The sequence below is a fragment of the Lissotriton vulgaris genome, chromosome 11 (assembly GCF_964263255.1).
Source record: "Lissotriton vulgaris chromosome 11, aLisVul1.2, whole genome shotgun sequence".
NCBI classification, from domain to species: domain Eukaryota; kingdom Metazoa; phylum Chordata; class Amphibia; order Caudata; family Salamandridae; genus Lissotriton; species Lissotriton vulgaris.
The window spans coordinates 420,486,591-420,507,061 of NC_141699.1; the positions used below are offsets into that span (position 1 = coordinate 420,486,591).

The 20,471-nt window shown below is 48.5% G+C and overlaps 1 protein-coding gene across 2 annotated transcripts in view; it reads left to right on the forward strand.

Annotated features, from left to right (window-relative positions):
- The window catches only part of GFPT1 (glutamine--fructose-6-phosphate transaminase 1), a 263,939-nt gene that overhangs the window by 88,497 nt on the left and 154,971 nt on the right, over positions 1-20,471 (forward strand). For both annotated transcript variants that reach the window (XM_086943489.1, XM_086943490.1), the window contains exons 4-5: positions 9,738-9,863; positions 12,221-12,279. In XM_086943489.1, coding sequence (XP_086799615.1) covers positions 9,738-9,863; positions 12,221-12,279 — 185 coding nt within the window. The remainder of the gene's footprint in view (positions 1-9,737; positions 9,864-12,220; positions 12,280-20,471) is intronic.

Here is a 20,471-nt window from a genome sequence, read left to right on the forward strand (position 1 = left end):
CTGCGGAGGATCTGAGAGGCGCCCGGAGGCCGCGGAGCTTGGCCTGGAGTCGGCCGAAGAGCCCAGGGGAACACAGGGGAGCAGAGTACGGAGCAAGGGGTGAACGGAGTGGGGAGGTCAGGCGTTCCCCCCCCCCCCCCCCCCCCCCCCCCCTCGGCGGGCCGGCCCCTGCAAGATTGCACCCATCTAGACGGCGCCTGCGAGCCTCGTCCCACAGGCGGGGCGCCTGGCCTGTCGTAGCGGAGTGTGCCCAGGGGACGCCTGCACCGGCGGCCACGCGCTCCCGCGGCGGCCCCTGCGGAGGTGTGGGAGGCCTACTGGACGTGTGAAGGCCCAGCTACCTCGATACGCTCTTGGCCCTGGGGGAGACAGGGCGAACCGCAGCGGACGCCATCTTGGCGGCTCCCTAGCTGACTTTTCCCGCCCACCGTTGGACCCGGGGTCCCGGCGCCTTCCCTGCGCCCCTGCCGCGCCCTGCGGTGCTGCACTGCCCGCCTGGATTTTGGGGACCGCGGGATACCGCCTCCGCAACATTGACACCCGGAGGGCCTGGGACTTGCTTCGCGGCCGACGGAGGGGCGAGCTCGAGGGCCCTGCAGCGCGATGTCCGGCGGAAGGACCAGGAAGGACCGCTCCATCAAGGACCTCTTCACCCCCCCTACCGCGGGGAAGCGGAGCGGCCCCGCAGGCGCTACCCCCCGAGCGGACACAGACAAGAAGGGGGGGGCCTCAGCGCCCCACGAGGAGGCCGACCCCGAAGCTCCAGTCACGCGGTCCTTCTTGGAGTCCCTGTTCTCTAGCCTGCGGGAGGACATCCATGCCCTGAAGAAAGAACTTCAGGATGAGATCAGGGAGGTCCGTCGTGACACCGACGCCATAGGGGAGAGAGTAGCAGACCTGGAGACCAAGAGTGACACGCGTGACGCCGAAATAGAGGCCCTACGACAGGAACTGGCTCGCATCCACGACCAGCAAGTGGACCTCCAGACGCACGCCGAGGACTTAGAAAACCGCTCCCGGCGGCATAATATTCGGATCAGAGGTGTGAAACTGTCCCCAGACACGGAGGACCTCTTCCAGTTCGCCCGGGGCCTCTTCAACCACATCTTGGATCGCCAGGAGGAGGCCCCCCTCCATCTGGACAGGGCCCACCGGACGGGCCCGCCGAGGGCCAACACGACGAGCCCACCGGACATCCTAGTGTGCGTGCAAGACTACAAGACGAAGGAGGAAATCCTGAACAAGGCTCGACACATGGAGAAGATTTCCTTCGGCGGGCACTCCCCGGTGCTTTACCAAGACCTGGCTGCACTAACTTTGGAAAAGAGACGCACCTTCCGCCCGGTAACGGCGGAGCTGAGACAGCGCAACATCTCCTACAGCTGGGGGCACCCCTTCCGACTGATGTTTCGATTGGGCAATGTCCTACACCAACCACGCACTCTTCGAGAGGCCTGTCAGGCGCTGGGACTGGACGAACCGAGAGATGAGGCCGAGTCGCCAGGAGCCAAATCATCTAACGAAGCGGGCCCAGGCCGCTGGCAGCAGCAGCGGCGCAGGCGCAGGCCACGACGCCCGGCGGCCACGGAGATAGAGGAGGGGCGGAGGTCTGCGGTGGAGACGGTGGCACAGGGCCTGGCGCCTGCGAACAATGGCTGACCGAGGAGAGAGCAACACACTGGTGGTACTGGAGTTAGTCATGCCGGGCTCCGCAAGCCCGGCGGCGGGGGTTCGTGCGACGCACCCCTTGTCCTTCCCTGCTGATGACACTGACGTTCCACCGGCATTGGTGCACTCAGAGTGAGCGGACCTGCTTACGACGTCGCCACTGCTCCCATTCCACGGACTTACCCCACCACGGGTCCAGCGGCCATGGGGCTGGACCTGGGACAATGATAGACTATGTTTCTTTGCTTGTTGGGGAGAGGGGTTGGGGGGGGTCACGGGTGGGGGGTGTTGTGCGGGGGGAGTTTGCACGACAGAGGGGGGGGGTTCAGGCGGGACACTTGCCCCGATTGGGGGGGCAGGCTGAGTTTCGGGATTCTTGGGGAGAGAGGGGGGAGGGGCGGGGGGGTTCTCCTTGTCCAGGGCCTTCAGTCGTCAACTGGCGTTCTGCCGCGACCCCTAGCGCAGTGTTTTTCAGCGACCCGCGGGCCTACGATCCCGGCCGCGGGGCAAGCTTGGCTTTCCTGACACGACCCCTGCTATGCCACGACACCTTATAGTGCTTACGCTCAATGTGCGGGGTCTCAACAGCCCGAATAAACGCAGGGCGATATTGTCCTACCTCGAGCGCTCCAAGGCGGATATCTGCCTGCTTCAGGAAACACACCTTGTGCGCAGCGACCAGCATAGACTCAAATCCCGCGCGTTCCCATGGCAGTTCTTTTCCTCTTCCCCGAAGAAAACCGCAGGGGTGGCGATCCTTGTAGCTAAATCCTTTGAGGGGAAAGTCCTCCAAAAAGAAGCCGAAGTTAGAGGGCGGCTCCTACTCTACAGCTTCCTGGTAGCGGGCCACACCTTGCTAGTGGGTTCTGTTTATGGCCCAAACGAGGGTCAGGAAAAGTTCCTGCACACAGCCCTAGAGACCGTTACAGCCACCACGCACACTCATTTGCTACTGGGGGGGGACCTCAACATAGTCTTTCATAACACAGCGGATCGCTCGGGTCAGAGATCCGGTCAGGTAGGGGCACTCACGGCGGCGGGTCACGCGCATCTGTCGGACCTGGGTCTCATCGACCTCTGGCGGCACTCGCACCCCCAAACTACCGCCTACACGTACTACTCGGCGGCGCATAAGACCTACGCGAGGCTGGACTATTTTTTGGGCTCCTCGCAGCTGGCGCTACAGGTGGAGGACGTGGAGATACTGCCAGCCTCGCTCTCGGACCATTCCCCGGTGGTAGCGACGCTTCGGGTAGGAGCGATGCCGACTCCACAGCGGCACTGGAGACTGCGGGACGGTCTCCTACACTCGGCTGACACCCAAGCCCGGCTCTCGACGGCGATTACCCGCTTTCTGGAACATAACGCCAATGATGACACTACCAAAGCGACCCAGTGGGCAGCCCTCAAAGCGGTCCTACGCGGGGAAATCATCTCCGTCGCCACGGCCAACAACAAGGAGAGGGAGCTGAAGCGCGCCGAACTCTCCCAGCGCGTGGCGGAATTGGAACAGATGCACCAACGCACCGGGGCAGCCAGAGCGTGGCGTCAACTATGCGCCGAGCGGAAAATGCTAGCTGCCTTGGACCAAGACGTGGCGGAATACGCCGCGATGCGCCTTAAACACATCTACTATACCGGCGGCGACCGCTGTGGGAGACTGCTGGCGAGTAGGCTTCGGGCGCAAACCCAGAGGCAACAGGTGCGCTCGCTCCGGTTGCCCAGCGGCGACCTGGTCACAGAAAACGCAGCGATCGCGACGGCCTTTGGCAATTTCTATGCGGCGCTCTACGACGCGGATCACTTGGATCCGGACGCCGGCCTGGCCTACGTGCGAGGTGCGGACCTCCCCACCCTCACCCAGGCTCAGGCGGACTTTCTGGAGAGGCCCATAGCCCTGGACGAGGTCATCTCGGCCATTGCCCGCCTTAAGGTCGGGAAATCCCCGGGACCCGACGGCTATACCGCGGCGTTTTACAAGACTTTTTGCCAGCAGCTCGCCCCCCTCTTGCGTGACCTGTTCAACACGTTTGACACGCCTGGCGCCATACACCCGGACTTGCTGGAGGCGTCGATTTCTGTTATTCCCAAGCCCGGTCGTGACCCGGCAGCCTGCGGCTCCTACAGACCCATATCGCTACTGAACGTAGACCTGAAGCTCTACACTGGCATACTAGCGAGCCGCATCGCCCCATATATGCAACAACTGATAGATCCCGACCAAGCGGGCTTTATCCCCCAACGGCAGACCAGCGACAACACCAAGCGGGTGCTGCACCTCATTGAAGCCGAATCGCGCACTAAACCCGGCTGCATGCTGCTCACCATTGATGCAGAGAAAGCCTTCGACAGAGTGCACTGGCCATACCTCAACCAGGCCCTCCGTCACTTCGGATTCGGAGAGAAACTCCGCCATCGCATCTTCAACTGCTACCGCCGGCCCAACGCCGCGGTACGGGTGAACGGGCACACTTCCCCGAGATTCGACATCGGCAGAGGCACACGCCAGGGATGCCCGCTGTCGCCGCTCCTATTCGCACTATACATGGAGCCGATGGCCCAGAGGGTGCGACAACATACTCACATCTCAGGCATCAAATTTGGGGCCGACACGCACAAGATCAGCCTGTACGCTGACGACGTCTTGCTGTCCCTCACTGACCCGATGCGATCCCTACGCGCTCTCTTCGTGGAGCTGCACACCTTCGCCCTGGCCTCGGGCTTCAAGATCAACGAAGCCAAATCTGAGGCTTTGAATGTTTCGCTGAGCCCGGACGTGGTGGCCGAGATTAAATCGGAGTTCCAGATCCAATGGTCGGGCACAACCGTCCCATACCTGGGCGTTCGCCTGGCTCCTACGATCCGTGACACTGCGCGGACCAATTACGAGGCCCTCACATGCAAGCTCCGGGAGCAGCTCCGGCGCTGGAAGCCGCTCACATTGTCGTGGCTGGGAAGAATTGCAGCAGTCAAAATGACACTGCTGCCGCAGATCCTGTACTTATTCCAGACGCTCCCCCTGGACCCCCGACGGGTTGGCTCCAGCAAACGCAATCGGAACTGTCACGGTTCATCTGGAACGGCCGGCGACCCAGGTTCAAGCACGCCCTCGCCACTCTACCCCCCGCGAACGGAGGAGTCGGGGTGCCGGATCTCACACTGTATTTCCAGGCAGCCCAGTTGCGCACCTTTGTGGAATGGTTCCAGCTGGAGTCCGGTAAGCACTGGCTCTTCCTCGACCAGGCAGTGGCCGGCCGTACCCTCCAGGGTGTGCCCTTCCTCCCGCGCCGACACCGCCCTCACAACCTGTACGCATCTGCAATCACCAGCACAGCCCTGCGGGTGTGGGATAGAGTGGCCGTAGCCAAGGGGCTGACCACCTTCCCCTCACCCATGACTCCTATCTTTGAGAACCCCGACTTCACCCCGGGCTTGGGCGCCGGCACGTTCGCGACGTGGCGGACGACACCCTGCCGTGCGGCGGGACACATGTTCGATCTCAAGGGCGTACTGTCGTTCCAGCAGGTCAAGACAGATTACGGCGTGGCCGAATCAGAACGGTTGCAGTACCTGCAGGTGCGCCACTGGGTGCTCCACCCCTCAGTCCAGCCCGGAGCCCAACGGCACCTCACGCCTTATGAGCGATGGCTGCTGACACGCACCTCCGACAAGAAGCTGATATCGGATCTCTATCAGCAGCTGCTGCTCACGCAGGCACACACGTACAATGCGGGCCAGGTCCGGTGGGAGAGGGACTTGGGGAGGCAGCTCACTAGGAAGGACTGGGAGGGGATATACCACAGAGCTAGGCACTCGGCGCACCACACTGGCCTTACCGAGACCTTGACGAAGGTGGCAACATACTGGTACCACACCCCTGAGAGACTACACCAATGGGATGCCCGAATCAGTGACAGATGCTGGAGGGGATGTGGGGAACTAGGGACACTGGAACATCTGCTTTGGAGCTGTAAGGCGCTGCGCCCCTACTGGGACCCTATCCTGGATCTTATAGATGCACATCTAGACACACAGCTGCCGCGCTTCCCTGCGTACATTCTACTAGGCCTCCCAAACGCACTCATGTATCCGCTGAAATCCTGGCGCGGGCGCCTGATCGCGCTTGCGCTTGGGGCTGCAGTCCAGAATATTGTGGCGCACTGGAGGGCGACCCAGGCTCCGCAGCAGCTGGGGTGGCTTCACCGTCTGTGGGCAATCCTGGGAATGGAGAAACTGTCGCTGGCGGCAGCGGGGAGGGGGGCGGACTTTGCGGAACTTTGGCAGCCATTCCTCGCCTTGCTTACTGGAGAGTTCCGAGAGGTGAGCTGTCCACGCTACCTACGACTGCTCCGCTTGGCGGATACGCCCCTCCCGGTCCCCAAACCACATGTTCGCAAACGCACAGGCCCCGCGCACGTGGCATCCACTGACTGTTGAGAGGGGTTCACAACCTATAGATAGAGCCCGGAAATGGACAAGGGGAGGGGTGGGGCGGGGGGGGGTGGGTGATGGGGTTGTTTACAGTTCTTTGATTCTCGTTTTCTTTAAATGCACTAGCACTGATCAGCTTGCACCGTTGTAGCACCTCTTAAGACGCGGCCGGCCCTTTTGGGTTGTAGGCGGCTTGCTGTGTTAACAGGATGACTTATCCGCTGGCCCTAGGCGGGGCGTCCGAGGGGCCACTGATTTCGGCCTCCCTAAACTGGTCACGGCCTTTGCAGAAATAGATGAGGTGCATTTTTTTGTCTATGCTCAATAAAATACTTAATACATAAAACATTCTAGAAAGTCTCTCAAAAAGTATTTTCTACATTTAGAAGGACATTTCCTTAGTATGAGCTAAATAATGTCTTCTTCACACTAATAGATAGAACTTCTTTTTAAAGAAAGATCTGATCATATTTTACTGAGGGAAGGAGCTCTGGAGTATTGCTTAGATGAGACAAAACACATAGCACAATTTAAACAGTATTTTTCAAGTGTTTGTGGAATAATAATTACAAAAACAAAGGAAGAGTGTCCGTCAGTGAAGCGTGGGTGTGATCAGGATAGCACGTATTAATAGGAGGCCAGCTGTAGTTGGTCAGAAGGCTGGACTAACTTTCAAGAAAAAAATCCATTATTTCTTCAAGAAACCCTCACTCACCCTAGTGGTGACATGCTTCATCATCGGGTCCACTCGGGAGATCGAGTACCTCCCGAGTGTGCTACGACGCCAGGAGACTGCGGAGCAGGTTGTTGTGAGAGTGAATGTGAAAAAGAGGGTGTAGTTAAAAATGTCAGAGGTTGTCCCAAAAAAATCTTTTATTCGCTGGTCAACTTGACATATTAAAATTAGGAGCTATGTGCAGAGAAACTATCCACAAGAAATACAGGTGTTTCCCTGTTAGGGGAAGGTCAACATGTTTCTGCCCTTTTAAGTGTGTGAGTTTACAGGGCTTTCGTCAGGACCAGTAAGTGGGTGTTACCTCAACAGGTATAGGCGCGCTAAGGCCTACCCTGCTGTAGGTAGTGAAAGTTAAAAACAGTGGCACTATGTGCAAAAATAAGTGCAAGAGAATACAAACCAAAAGGCTTGGGGATTTGCCTCTATTGCGAGGAGCCCAGAAGTTTGTACTCAGTATGAACCACGCCCCATAGATTCAGAGGGGGGGTGGGAGCGACAATGGCACACCGCCCGCAACGCTCAGCACCCTCTCGGCACCTAGCTGTCTCGTCGTCCACGAGATCCAGCGGGGACAGCTAGGTGCCGAGAGGGTGCTGAGCGTTGCGGGCGGTGTGCCATTGTCGCTCCCACCCCCCCTCTGAATCTATGGGGCGTGGTTCATACTGAGTACAAACTTCTGGGCTCCTCGCAATAGAGGCAAATCCCCAAGCCTTTTGGTTTGTATTCTCTTGCACTTATTTTTACACATAGTGCCACTGTTTTTAACTTTCACTACCTACAGCAGGGTAGGCCTTAGCGCGCCTATACCTGTTGAGGTAACACCCACTTACTGGTCCTGACGAAAGCCCTGTAAACTCACACACTTAAAAGGGCAGAAACATGTTGACCTTCCCCTAACAGGGAAACACCTGTATTTCTTGTGGATAGTTTCTCTGCACATAGCTCCTAATTTTAATATGTCAAGTTGACCAGCGAATAAAAGATTTTTTTGGGACAACCTCTGACATTTTTAACTACACCCTCTTTTTCACATTCACTCTCACAACAACCTGCTCCGCAGTCTCCTGGCGTCGTAGCACACTCGGGAGGTACTCGATCTCCCGAGTGGACCCGATGATGAAGCATGTCACCACTAGGGTGAGTGAGGGTTTCTTGAAGAAATAATGGATTTTTTTCTTGAAAGTTAGTCCAGCCTTCTGACCAACTACAGCTGGCCTCCTATTAATACGTGCTATCCTGATCACACCCACGCTTCACTGACGGACACTCTTCCTTTGTTTTTGTATCTATTGACTGGGGACTAAGAGTGCCCTTGAACCCTGTCTCTCCCTTTGTTGATCGGTGTGGAATAATAATAACAGAATTCATAAGAGCGCGAACAGCTACCTCAAGCAGAGGTGTCCCGGCGCTGAGAGTGACAGAAAGTGCGGACCGCTAGATCGACAGACGCTATCTGGTCACTATGGGTCGTGGCTAAAAAGCCAAGTTTTCAAGGCCTTCCTAAAGATAGGCTCAGACTTTATCTGTCGTAAGAAGTTGGGCAAATCGTTCCAGAGCTCTGTGGTCACTGCCATAAAGGATCTCTCTCCGATACGTGCTTTCTTGAACCTCGGGACGCACAGTAGGTTCAAGGCGCCAGATCTAAGTGGCCTATTTTGTTTATAGCTGCATAAACGCAGCTTCAGATAGCTTGGGCATTTACCGTAGAAAGAACGGAAAGCAGTTGTCAAGGCCTTAAATTCTATTCTCCTAGCCACGGGCAGCCAGTGGAGTTTCTTGGTGTTTGGCGAGATCTGGAAGCAGTATCTATGTAAACCACACCAAGTGGAATATAGGTGGATGGATAGTATTTTACATTGCCATGTGCTATCTTAAGGCAAATATTCCCTTGGCTGGTTAGGCTCATTCTAACCGAAGGAAAGCAGCCATTGCTGCTCTGAAGAGGTACATCTCCATTCCAGACATTTACATTACAGCTCTGTAGAAGTTGATTCATACTTTTACTAAATACAATTGTATTAGTTAGTTCTGACTGATGAACAGGTCCTTTAATGGTTCAGGCCTCTCTCCTTAAACTTGTTGCTTGATTTTAATACTCTCTTCCCTTCAACACTTTTGAATCCCACTTCAGAGGCCGAGGTTTTTTTTTTTTTACCTTTGTTACTGTGTTCTAGATTATACTGTTTATTGGAATCGGAGAAATTCCCATGACAGGGGAGGAAGTTTTACTTCACTGTAATCCTGGTTTTCTCTAAATCCATAAACCACACACTCTGCTTGCCCATATGCAAAAAGTATAGTCAGGTCGTTGGGGGTTTCAAGATCCTTTCAAAACTGACTGCCTTGTTAGTTCTGTAGCTGATAATGGGAATGTTGACAGATTCTGGTGTTTATTTTCAGTTTCTTTCTAGTCGCTTTTTATGATGTACTGGATGACTGACTAACTTTACTCTTTAGGACCATTTTCTAAAAACAAAAACAAAAAAAAAACTTCTAGCTTCTAAAAAATGTTGGCTCTAATAGGACCATTTCTTTTATTTATTCATTTGTTTTTATATGAAAAATATAAAAAGTGTTTCAGTGAGCCTTAATGTATATGGGAAAAATTATGTTTGTAAAGAATACATGTGACAGAGAACTAGTGATACAAGTAAATACAGTTTCCTTCTCTCTGCTCTGCCTCTCACTCTTACTTTGGGCAACTATGTACCAGGAGTCCTGTGTATTTTCTCGCTGTAGGGAGCGTCAGCAGGGCCCATATTATTGCTCTTTGGTTAATTTATTTATTTATCTTCCATTTAAGCCCAAATCAGGGAGGCTTCGGAAATCATTTTGGTTCTCTGCAAACAATGTTTTAATTATTGATGTTTTGATAATTATTGATGTTTTTATTTATTTCTAGAGCAAAAAGATTTGGATATGGATATTGAGTTTGATGTGCACTTGGGAATTGCACACACACGCTGGGCCACCCATGGTGAACCAAATCCAGTCAATTGCCACCCTCAACGCTCTGACAAAAACAATGGTAAGAGGTGCTCTGAGATACAGGGAAAGAGAGAGGTGAGCGGTATGAAGTTCCTGTATAAAAAGTAGGGACGTGTATGAGAATTCTTTGCTTAGAACATAGCATTGAGTTGGTATTGTTACACATTTATTTATGGACTTATTTTGCACGTTAAAGATTGCTTACATAGATCTGTTTGATATCTTCTGAAGAATGAATCCTATATGGTTTGACGAATGAACTGGTGTTGGCCAGTGTTTTAGACTTGTGTGTTTTCACATTATTCCCTCTCACTCATTTACAAGGTTGTGTAGTGGACCAAGATACTCCAGCTTGCAGTGATTGCCCTGTTTACAACAAGGGCTTACTTATTTGTGATTTTCATATCATTACTAGATGAATTTATATATCAATACTATTATTGGATTTAGAAGGACTACATACTAACAAAACCTATTCCCTGACCTCCTTTCCTCCCTCCCGCCCCCTAAATATCCCCCACCAATCAGATATCGTCTCTTTCAGGAAGAGATATAAACCCTTTGAGTCCTTTTTCAGGGGTCTTGTAGTACAGTCTGCAGCACTCTCTGGGTGCATCAGCATGCCATTGATCTGGTGTCCCGAGTGCAGTAAAACTCCCATTTTATATCTCGACTTTTGCCTTCCAGATCTTGTGCTGTCTTCTCCATTTTGTTCGCCATAAGTTTCTGGTACTAATCTAATCTTATCAGGGTAAGGTGACAATGTGAGCCTCTTGGTCGCAACCACTTGCTTTGCCTCTAAGAGCAGCTACCTGCTCAAACTTGGGACCTCCTCAGCCAACCTCTCTATACAGTATAATTACATTAACTATCTATATAGTATCATTAAATTGACTTACCTCTCGCTAACCCCATCAATCTTGTATGTAGGAGGCACACACCAATCCCCCAGTCTTTCGTGGGTGATCTTGCTCCATTAATTTCCTGTGGCTCTGGAAGCTCCACATTTTGGGGTTCTTTGTTTCCAGTAAGATACAACAATTTGTTATGTCAGTGGATTGCATGAGTTTGTCACAGGGGGTCGGGCATTGGTAGCTAACACTTGTACTCTCTGGGTAGAACCCAATGTTTAGTTGTGTGTAATAGTAGTATTCCTACCCCCCCAACTTCTTAATTTGCTGGAAGGGTTTTATGTGGCCCTTGCTAAAGATTTTGCCTGCCTTCAATCACCTGCCGTCGTCCAATACAAAAATGTTTTTCTCTGTAGCCCAAGGTGAAAGTCAGAGCTAGCAAAAAGGGATTTAAAAGGGGGAGCGAGAGGTTGAGGGTTAGCGGGTGAGGTCCTTTCAGAATGTTCAGGAGTCCCTGACCTTCAGAGTCTTCCCCAAATACTTTGGAATCTGTGGCTGACACCCATCTGTTGTGTGTTCTTAGCCAGTAAAGTTTCCAGAGTGCCCTTGGAGCAGGTGGCCCAAAAAGTACCTCCGATTACTTTGTCAACCAATCCTGTATATACATGCTACAAGAGGGTTTCAAACAGATCTGCCCAAGAGGCATTAAATCTGTGACAAGTTCCTTTTTCGGGTTGTCTTGGGCAGTCTTGCCTTTCTTATTGTGCTTGTTCACACATGTGTGGTTGAACAATTTACAAAAAGGTTTCTTTACATTCTAGATCAGCTGGCATGGGCTTCATGGGGGATCGGTAAAGGCTATTCCCACTGCTTCTTCTTTGCATTTCTGCTTTAAGCGTACCTTTGGTTTTATGAGCTGTACAGAGGACGTGTAATGTAGTGGTCAAGCTGTTGACTATGGATCCAGATGACCCATGTTCTAATGTTCGCTTACTGGCTTCATCTGTATTATGCCATTCTTAGCAATTGCTTTCCCACAGGTCACTTCGTTCCCTTTATCTGCCCACTTAAAACAACTATTAGGTGCTACATAAAAAATCCTTGTCTTCCTATTTGCCTATTTATTTATCAAAGCTTTTTGTATTGTGGAAAAAACTTTGACAGCTGATCTGTTGCGTTACAATGAGGATGCAGCAGAGGAGATGTTTTGCTGTAAATCACGTAATGGGTTTTATGGAAACAAATTTGAGCACTGTAGAGGTGGGTGGCAATTCTCTCAAACTTGCATCTTGCTTTCCGAAGCATAAAGTGTATGAATGGTGTTTTCATGAGGAAAGCATGTGTGGAAACAAATGTCACCACTAATATCTGATATGCAGCATTTATAATTAGGGACTAAAGAAAACTGTTCTTCATGACATTATGCTGCTTTCATTCAGTATAGAATTTACTTACTGCCTCTAATATTTCTTTAGCATTTTATAGTTACCTTGTTCCTAAACTTGTATTCCTTCCTGTGAGTAAAACAGATCTTTTTATTTTCTAGAATTTATTGTCATTCACAATGGGATCATCACAAACTATAAGGATTTAAAGAAATTTCTGGTAAGCCACACACCATTGACCTCTAATCTTAACATTACATTTTAACTTTCATTTTTGGGAATGTCTTTTGGGTTACTAACTTTGCAGTTTGCCCTGAAAGTTTAATTCATGTATAGTAACAATGGGGTAACTCTGTGTCCTTCAGAACCTGGGTATCTATATAGAAAGCTACAATTTATTTATTTATTTATTTATTTATTTATTTATTTATTTATTTATTTTATGCAATTTTTGGAGCGCAACAAATACCCATACGGGTGTCTCGGCGCTATTGTTACAGATACTCACTTCTTGTAAGGGAAAAATTAGGATGAAAACAACCAGGTGTTGAGGCTCTTTCTGAATTTTAGTAGCGTTGGGGCGGTTTTAATGTGGAGTGGTAAAGTGTTCCACAGTTTGGCAGTTGCGATGGTGAAGCATCTGTCTCCCCAGTTGGTCTTTCTTGTTCGTGGAACTTTCAGCAGGTGGGCTGAGGCCGATCGTAATGTCCTAAGATGTTCCACTGGACAGAGGGATTTTTTTAGGAACATTGGTCCGGGATTGTTCAGGGTTTTGTAGGCTATGCAAAGAGCCTTAAATTTGATTCGGCTCCTGATAGGGAGCCAGTGTAGCTTTTTGATGTAAGGGGAGGTTGAGGTGAATTTGGGGATGGATAGTAGGATTCTGGCCGCGGCATTTTGCACCGTCGAGCTTATTTAGTACCTTTTCCTGCGCGTTCAGAAGTAGGGAGTTGCAGTAATCGGTTCTTGAGAACACTAAGGTACTGATCAATGTTTTACCCGCAGATTGCGGCAAGTAAGGGAGTAGTTTTCTTATTCTTTTTAGGATGTAGAAAGCAGAGGTTACCACAGCGTTGGCGTGGTGGAGGAAAGTCAACTTGTTGTCGAATGTGACTCCCAAATTTCGCACCTTGACTACCGGTTGGGGGGGGGGGTACCCAACTAGGATGGCCACCACTGAGGGGACCAGGCCGGCTGCAAGTTCCCGAATGTCATCACCTCCGTTTTATCGGAGTTCAGCTTGAGGCAGTTTGATGACATCCAGGAGCTTATCGCCTTCATCCCCTCTTGGAAATTGGCTGCGACAGATGTTCCGTTATTGTGCACCGATAACACTAATTGGGTGTCGTCAGCGTACGTTGTGAGGGCAATTCCGTGTGATTTTATCACCCTCGCTAAGTCCGATACATAGATATTGAAAAGCGTCGGACTTAGCGAGGAGCCCTGTGGAACTCCGCAGGGGAGGGAGAAGGTCTGGGAGGTGAAATTACCCATCTTGACTGTCTGGGGGCGGTTGGCTAAAAATGAAGCAATGAGGTCTTTGGCCTTGCCTCTTATGCCTAAAGCTGAGACACGGTCGATCAGGGTGACATGATCGACCGTGTCAAATGCAGCGGAAAGGTCCAATAGTATTAGGACCGCCGCTCCTCCCTTGTCCATCGTTGCTCTGATTTAATCTGCGGCTTTAAGGAGTGCCGTTTCCGTTCCGTGCCCCTGTCTGAAACCGAACTGGGTGTCATCGAGAAGGTCGCTGTCATTGATGTATTTCGAAAGTTGGGTATTCATTACTTTTTCGAAGATCTTGGCTGGGAAGGGGAGACAGGCAATGGGTCTATAGCTAGCAGGGAGAAGAGGGTCCAAAGTTGGCTTCTTCAGAAGTGGTTTGATGATAGCCTCCTTCCAGACCGATGGATAGATGCCTGTTGAAAACATGGCGTTACAGATAGTAGATAACGCGGGAGAGACAGCTTCTGGGATGAGATTCAAGATAGCTGGGGGGCATGGGTCTAGGGGGGGATCCTGATTTGGTGCTGGTTACCAGATGTTGAATTTGTTCTTGGTTAGTCGTATTAAAAGATGAAAAGATGGGCTTGTTGCTGATAGGAGGTGACGCAGGGGTGGGGGGAGAGGATGAATGAGAGAAGGTCAGGAAAATGGAGCTAACCTTATCCTCAAAGAATCTGGCCAAAGCGTCTGATAGGGATTGTGAGCCTTCTAGTCGCGGGGCAGGTGGATTGGACAGATTGGTGACCACCTGAAAAAATTCTCCTGCTGAGTTTTTTGCCTGGTTGATTTGTGCAGTATAGTAGCGACTTTTTTCTGAGTTTATAAGTCTTTTGTAGATGGAAAGGGTGTTTTTGTAGTTTATTTTGTCTATAGGGCTGTAGTGTCGGCGCCACTGCCTTTCAAGGTTCCTGCAATACTGTCTCTGAATTCGTAGGGGCTCTGTAAACCACTGAGCTGATGGCATTTTCCTGTTTCGGTGGGAAGTTTTGATCGGGGCTAGTTTGTTGCAAGCCGTGTTTAAGTTCTTCAAGTAATTGGAGGACGCCAGAGTGGGGTCCTGCTCGTTAGGAATGTGACTTTCTTGCATCATCTCTGTTTACTGAGCTAGATGGATATGTTTCCAGTCTCTATAAGAGGATTGAGAGGAAGAAGTGGGCGAGGGTTTGGTGGGGTTCATTTCAATAGAGAAACAGATCGCTGAGTGGTCTGTCCAGATCAGGGGGATTACTTGGGTCACGGCTATATTGGGGTTGTTGGTGAATAGACCGTCTAGAGTGTGGCCTGCTTGGTGAGTGGGTGATTTTACTATTTGCATCAAGCCGGCGGTTGCTAGGTCCGTAGTTAGCCAAAGAATCAAACAAGGGTCTTGACTCCTATCTCAGCAAGGCTGAGTCCAACCAAACTTTATATAACGAAACGAAGGCCAATGCTGGGAAAGCTTCTTAACAGCCAATAATTCACCAAAATTGTTAATGAGTCAAACAAAAAACAACCTGTTCATAGTATAGCATTCTACGAGATTTATTCTCTTTTGTGAAATTTTCATGTTTTTGGCACAATATTATTAGTGCATGGGGATACAAAGAATTTATATATACTATATACAAACATGTACAACAATTACCAAGAACATTTTATACATTTCATACACACTTGGCCACTTCAGTCATACAAACAACAGTCACACAAAAAGCAAAAAAACACAATGACAAAGAATGCCCACGTATTGGTAACAGATAGCTGGAAATAATCCTGTTCGTGATAATCAGTTTTTAAGGTCTGTATAATACAAAGTTCCACCAGAGGGTCTTTTATCACAAGTCAAACGAGCTGTTTTATGGCATCAGTGAAACACCAAATACGGGGCAAGGCTGGTAGACGCGTTTCGAACCCCCGTTATTTGTTGGGGTTCTCCTCCGGACCGGATGGGTTCTGAAAAAATGACAACAACAAGCGCTTACTTTAAACAGACTTGATAAAGGGAATGAGAGACCAACTCCATATAAGCCATGGCAACTCCCTACCTTGAGAAAAGTGCAATATATCACAGTCAGTCGTGTGAAGAGTAGACAACCCAATTATGGGGTGAAGTATCCCACAGGAGAAGTGTTCACAGGGACTATAAAGGAAAAACATGTAGACACGCGCTGTATTAGATCATACATTCTCACGAGACAGCATTCATTCTGCAGGTGCTGACTCGAGGGAGTCATTCTTACCCGCTGTTGTGGCGGCTTCTTGCTTGCCGGCATATCCTCGTTAATGAAGAGCAGTCATTCCTCGGCTGTGAAACAAAGCAGAGAAGCGTTTCACACTTTGGGTATTTTTAAGTCTACTGGGCGTCTTCAACCGCTTGAGGGGTGTCGATTGACCCGTTATATGTACATACCAATGGAGGAGAAAGGGCGTCCGTCCTTCTCTCTCTAGCGTTCACCTGAACTGGTTGCGCTGCTGAGCGCCGCACTTCCTGGTTCGCTGATAAGTTCACAGCGTTCATGGGACTTGTAGTTGTTAATATCTTAGCGTCCTTGAACATTGGTGAGTGCAAACGGCGGACTGGATTGTAGTCCATTGGTGTTAGAAGGACGATGCGATGTGAAGACGAATCAGGCAGTCGGTTTATAAATTTCAGAAATCTCGTTTAGACCCCTGATTGCCGTATTAAATTTCATTATTAGCATCGCTTCGCGCTGTGACAATTTTGCATCTAAATCGCCGCCTCTTGGGTCCTTTTCGATAATACTGTCCATTTCAAATCACTTTTTACATGTTTACATTTTACCCAGTGATTTACTAATGGGGCATTTTCCACTCCTCTGTGGATTCTCGATTTATGCTGTGTGATGCGATGTCTCACTTCTTGCGTTGTCTTCCCAATGTATACCAGGGGGCAAGGGCAGATGGTCGCATAAACGACGTTTTTAGTTTTGCAATTTGTAAAAGCGTCGTGCTTCCAATAGATGTTTTCGAAGGTGAACACAGAGTCTTCTATGGTTTCGTTGCAGCACGTGCACGTTCCACATTTGTGATGTCCTTTGGTTGGAGGAAGTCCCAGCATACTTTGTAGTGTTGGTGCCCTTGCAATGGGTAAGGCAGCTCTAACAATATGATTAGCCACACTCTTCTCTTTTTTGTATGCGAAGAGCGGGGGTACAGCGAAATCCTCATGGATGTTTTTGAGTAGATGCCAATTGGACATTATAAGTTTCTTGTGTTGATTTGCGGCTGGGCAAAAAGTTGTCACACATACCATCCTTTTAATGTCCTCTTTAGTTTTTCTTTCAAGTAGAGTTTCACGTGGAGTCCACCAAGCACGTTTCAGGGAGTTTTCTAGTAATTTTTTGGGGTACCCTCTTTGTATCAAACGATTTCTCAGAAGGTCAGCATGTTTAAAGTATTCATCCTTGCCCGAACAGTTGCGGCGAATCCTTAAGAATTGTCCATATGGTAGGTTTTGTTTAAGACTGCGTGGATGATTGCTGTTGAAATGCAATGCTTTATTCCTATCTGAAGGCTTTCGAAATAAGGTAGTGTCAAGGCCTTCTCCATTTGGGTCTATTTTTACGTCCAGGAAAGTGATAGATTCCTTTGATGCTGTGACTGAAAACTGGATGTCACGTGTTCTCGAGTTTAACCAGCAAACAAAGTGATTCAAGTCCTCGTGTCCTCCTGTCCAAATGAGGAACACGTCGTCTATATACCTCATATAGTTGGAGATGCAGTTGCCGTATGGGTTGTCGTTATACATGAATTTGTCTTCGAACAGTCCCATAAACAATATAGCTAGCTCCGGAGCAAAGGGGCAGCCCATCGCTACCCCTTTTATCTGGTAAAAAAATTCTGCATCAAACGTGAAGAAGTTTTTTTGCAGTGCGAAGCGAGCAAGGTCGAGGATAAAATCAGTGGGAACTCTAACTGGTCTTTCTCTTTTTTCCAGAAATATGGTCAATGTTTCCAGTGCTTGCTCTTGCGGGATCTGGGCTTATAGAGACACCACGTCTAGTGTAACTAGGAGCTGTCTGTTTTGATCGAAACGGATGGTAGATATTCGATTTAAAAACGCAGTGGTGTCTTGAAGATGCGCTGGAATAGTCTGAATGAAGGGTTTGAGAAAAAAATCGATGTACTTCGCTATAGGTTCAAAGAGTGAATCGCACCCTGAAATTATTGGGCGACCTGGAGGATTATTTTCATCCTTGTGCAATTTAGGGAGCACATAGAACACTGGTGTTCTCGGATTTTTAATTTTTAAGAACACCAGTTCTTTTGGCCCTACAAATCCAAGGTCAAAGCCTTTCTGAATTACATCAAATAGTTGATTTTTTATTTCTGATGTTGGATCTTTCCCAATGCGTCTGTAACAATTCTGGTCGTCAAGCTGGCGGTGTACTTCTTGTTTATATTTGGTGATGTCCCAAATGACCACGGCACCGCCTTTGTCCGCCTGCTTCACCACGATGGTGGTGTCATTTTTTACAGTCGACAATGCTTCTTTCTCGGTTTTTGATAAATTATACTTCACAAATGTTTTTTTCTTTTCGATCGCGGATATTCCAGATAGAACAGTGCGTTCAAATGTTGTAACCTCTTTAGGAATTTTGGGTCCTTTCGGGCAAAAAGTAGATTTTCTTTTTAGGCCTGTTGTTTCTTCTTGAGAGTCGTCAATTACGTCTTGAAAAAATGTTTTGAGACGAATCTTTCGACAGAATTCCAATGTTTCGAGTTTCATCTTGACGTAGTCCGTTGGTCTGGATGGCACAAAATTGAGTCCTTTAGTCAACACAGATGTCTCTGCTACTGTGAGCGTTCTGTTTGAAAGATTGTAAATTGGTGAATTGTCTAATTCTTGTAGAATTTCTGACGTGTTCTCATTTCCCATGGTTGGGTGTAGCGTGTTCGGCCTCTGGGTTTTTGTTGGCCCCGTCCTAAAAAAGGCTGTTGATTTTGTGGCTGTTGTTGGTATTGGTCTGATCGATTTCCTGTTCTATTTTGAGGTGGTCGATTAGAATTATCTGGTTCACTTCCTGATGAAGAAGTTGTGTCTGAGAACGTCAAGAATTTCCGACGTGATCGTCCCTGGTTATCCTGCAAAAATCGTCGCGAGTCAGAATGCGTATAAAAATCCTTATTGAGATAGGGGTAAATGGATTCTAATGAAAAGTTCTTTTTGTCCAGTTCGAATTTATTGTTTTTTTGAGTAACTGTAAAATCCTTAAATTCCAAAATTTCCTTCTCAATTTTTTCCAGAAGTGTTTTGGAATCCGTGATCAGTTGGTTTGACTCAATTTCTCTTTGTAAGGTTTCTATTTCCTCCAATTCTTTCACTGATGTCCTATGTGCAGTTTCGATAGTTAGGACCATGAGGTCCCTACTGCACTTCGTTTCAATCCCGCTGAATCCCTTCTTATACAAGGGGTCATCCGTAAACACGACCGGAATGTTACGGATGACCAATCCTGCTGGGATGGTACCTGCCCGAAGATGTTGAAGCAGGAAGTGACCATGCAGGTCTGTCCGAATTTGTTTCTTACGTAGACGAGTTAGTTTGTCAGACTCGTTCTGAGTGTTGGCAGTGAGGCTCAAAGTTGCGGAGGCAAATTTTGGAGGGTCCCTCATAAGTTTTTGTATGTGTTCCTCACTAAACGCAAGTGTATCTGTGTCAGCCATAACACAAAAATTGTACGTATAAATAAAACACACAACAAATAAATGAAAAAGAAAAGAAAATGACAGACTGGTGAGATCCGACAGAACGGAAGAGAATCACCTCCTGTGCACCCATACACACCTGCCCTTCAAATGGGCACGTCCCAATTCCTTTACAACAACACTAATACCCTGCGGTAGACAGTTTCCTACCTATCAGGACCTCGCGAGCAGACGCCCGCTCAATAGTCAAAGAATCAAACAAGGGTCTTGACTCCTATCTCAGCAAGGCTGAGTCCAACCAAACTTTATATAACGAAACGAAGGCCAATGCTGGGAAAGCTTCTTAACAGCCAATAATTCACCAAAATTGTTAATGAGTCAAACAAAAAACAACCTGTTCATAGTATAGCATTCTACGAGATTTATTCTCTTTTGTGAAATTCTCATGTTTTTGGCACAATATTATTAGTGCATGGGGATACAAAGAATTTATATATACTATATACAAACATGTACAACAATTACCAAGAACATTTTATACATTTCATACACACTTGGCCACTTCAGTCATACAAACAACAGTCACACAAAAAGCAAAAAAACACAATGACAAAGAATGCCCACGTATTGGTAACGGATAGCTGGAAATAATCCTGTTCGTGATAATCAGTTTTTAAGGTCTGTATAATACAAAGTTCCACCAGAGGGTCTTTTATCACAAGTCAAACGAGCTGTTTTATGGCTTCAGTGAAACACCAAATACGGGGCAAGGCTGGTCGACGCATTTCGAACCCCCGTTATTTGTTGGGGTCATTTTTTCAGAACCCATCCGGTCCTAAGGAGAACCCCAACAAATAACGGGGGTTCGAAACGCGTCGACCAGCCTTGCCCCGTATTTGGTGTTACACTGATGCCATAAAACAGCTCGTTTGACTTGTGATAAAAGACCCTCTGGTGGAACTTTGTATTATACAGACCTTAAAAACTGATTATCACGAATAGGATTATTTCCAGCTATCCGTTACCAATACGTGGGCATTCTTTGTCATTGTGTTTTTTTGCTTTTTGTGTGACTTGTTTGTATGACTGAAGTGGCCAAGTGTGTATGAAATGTATAAAATGTTCTTGGTAATTGTTGTACATGTTTGTATATAGTATATATAAATTCTTTGTATCCCCATGCACTAATAATATTGTGCCAAAAACATGAAAATTTCACAAAAGAGAATAAATCTCGTAGAATGCTATACTATGAAC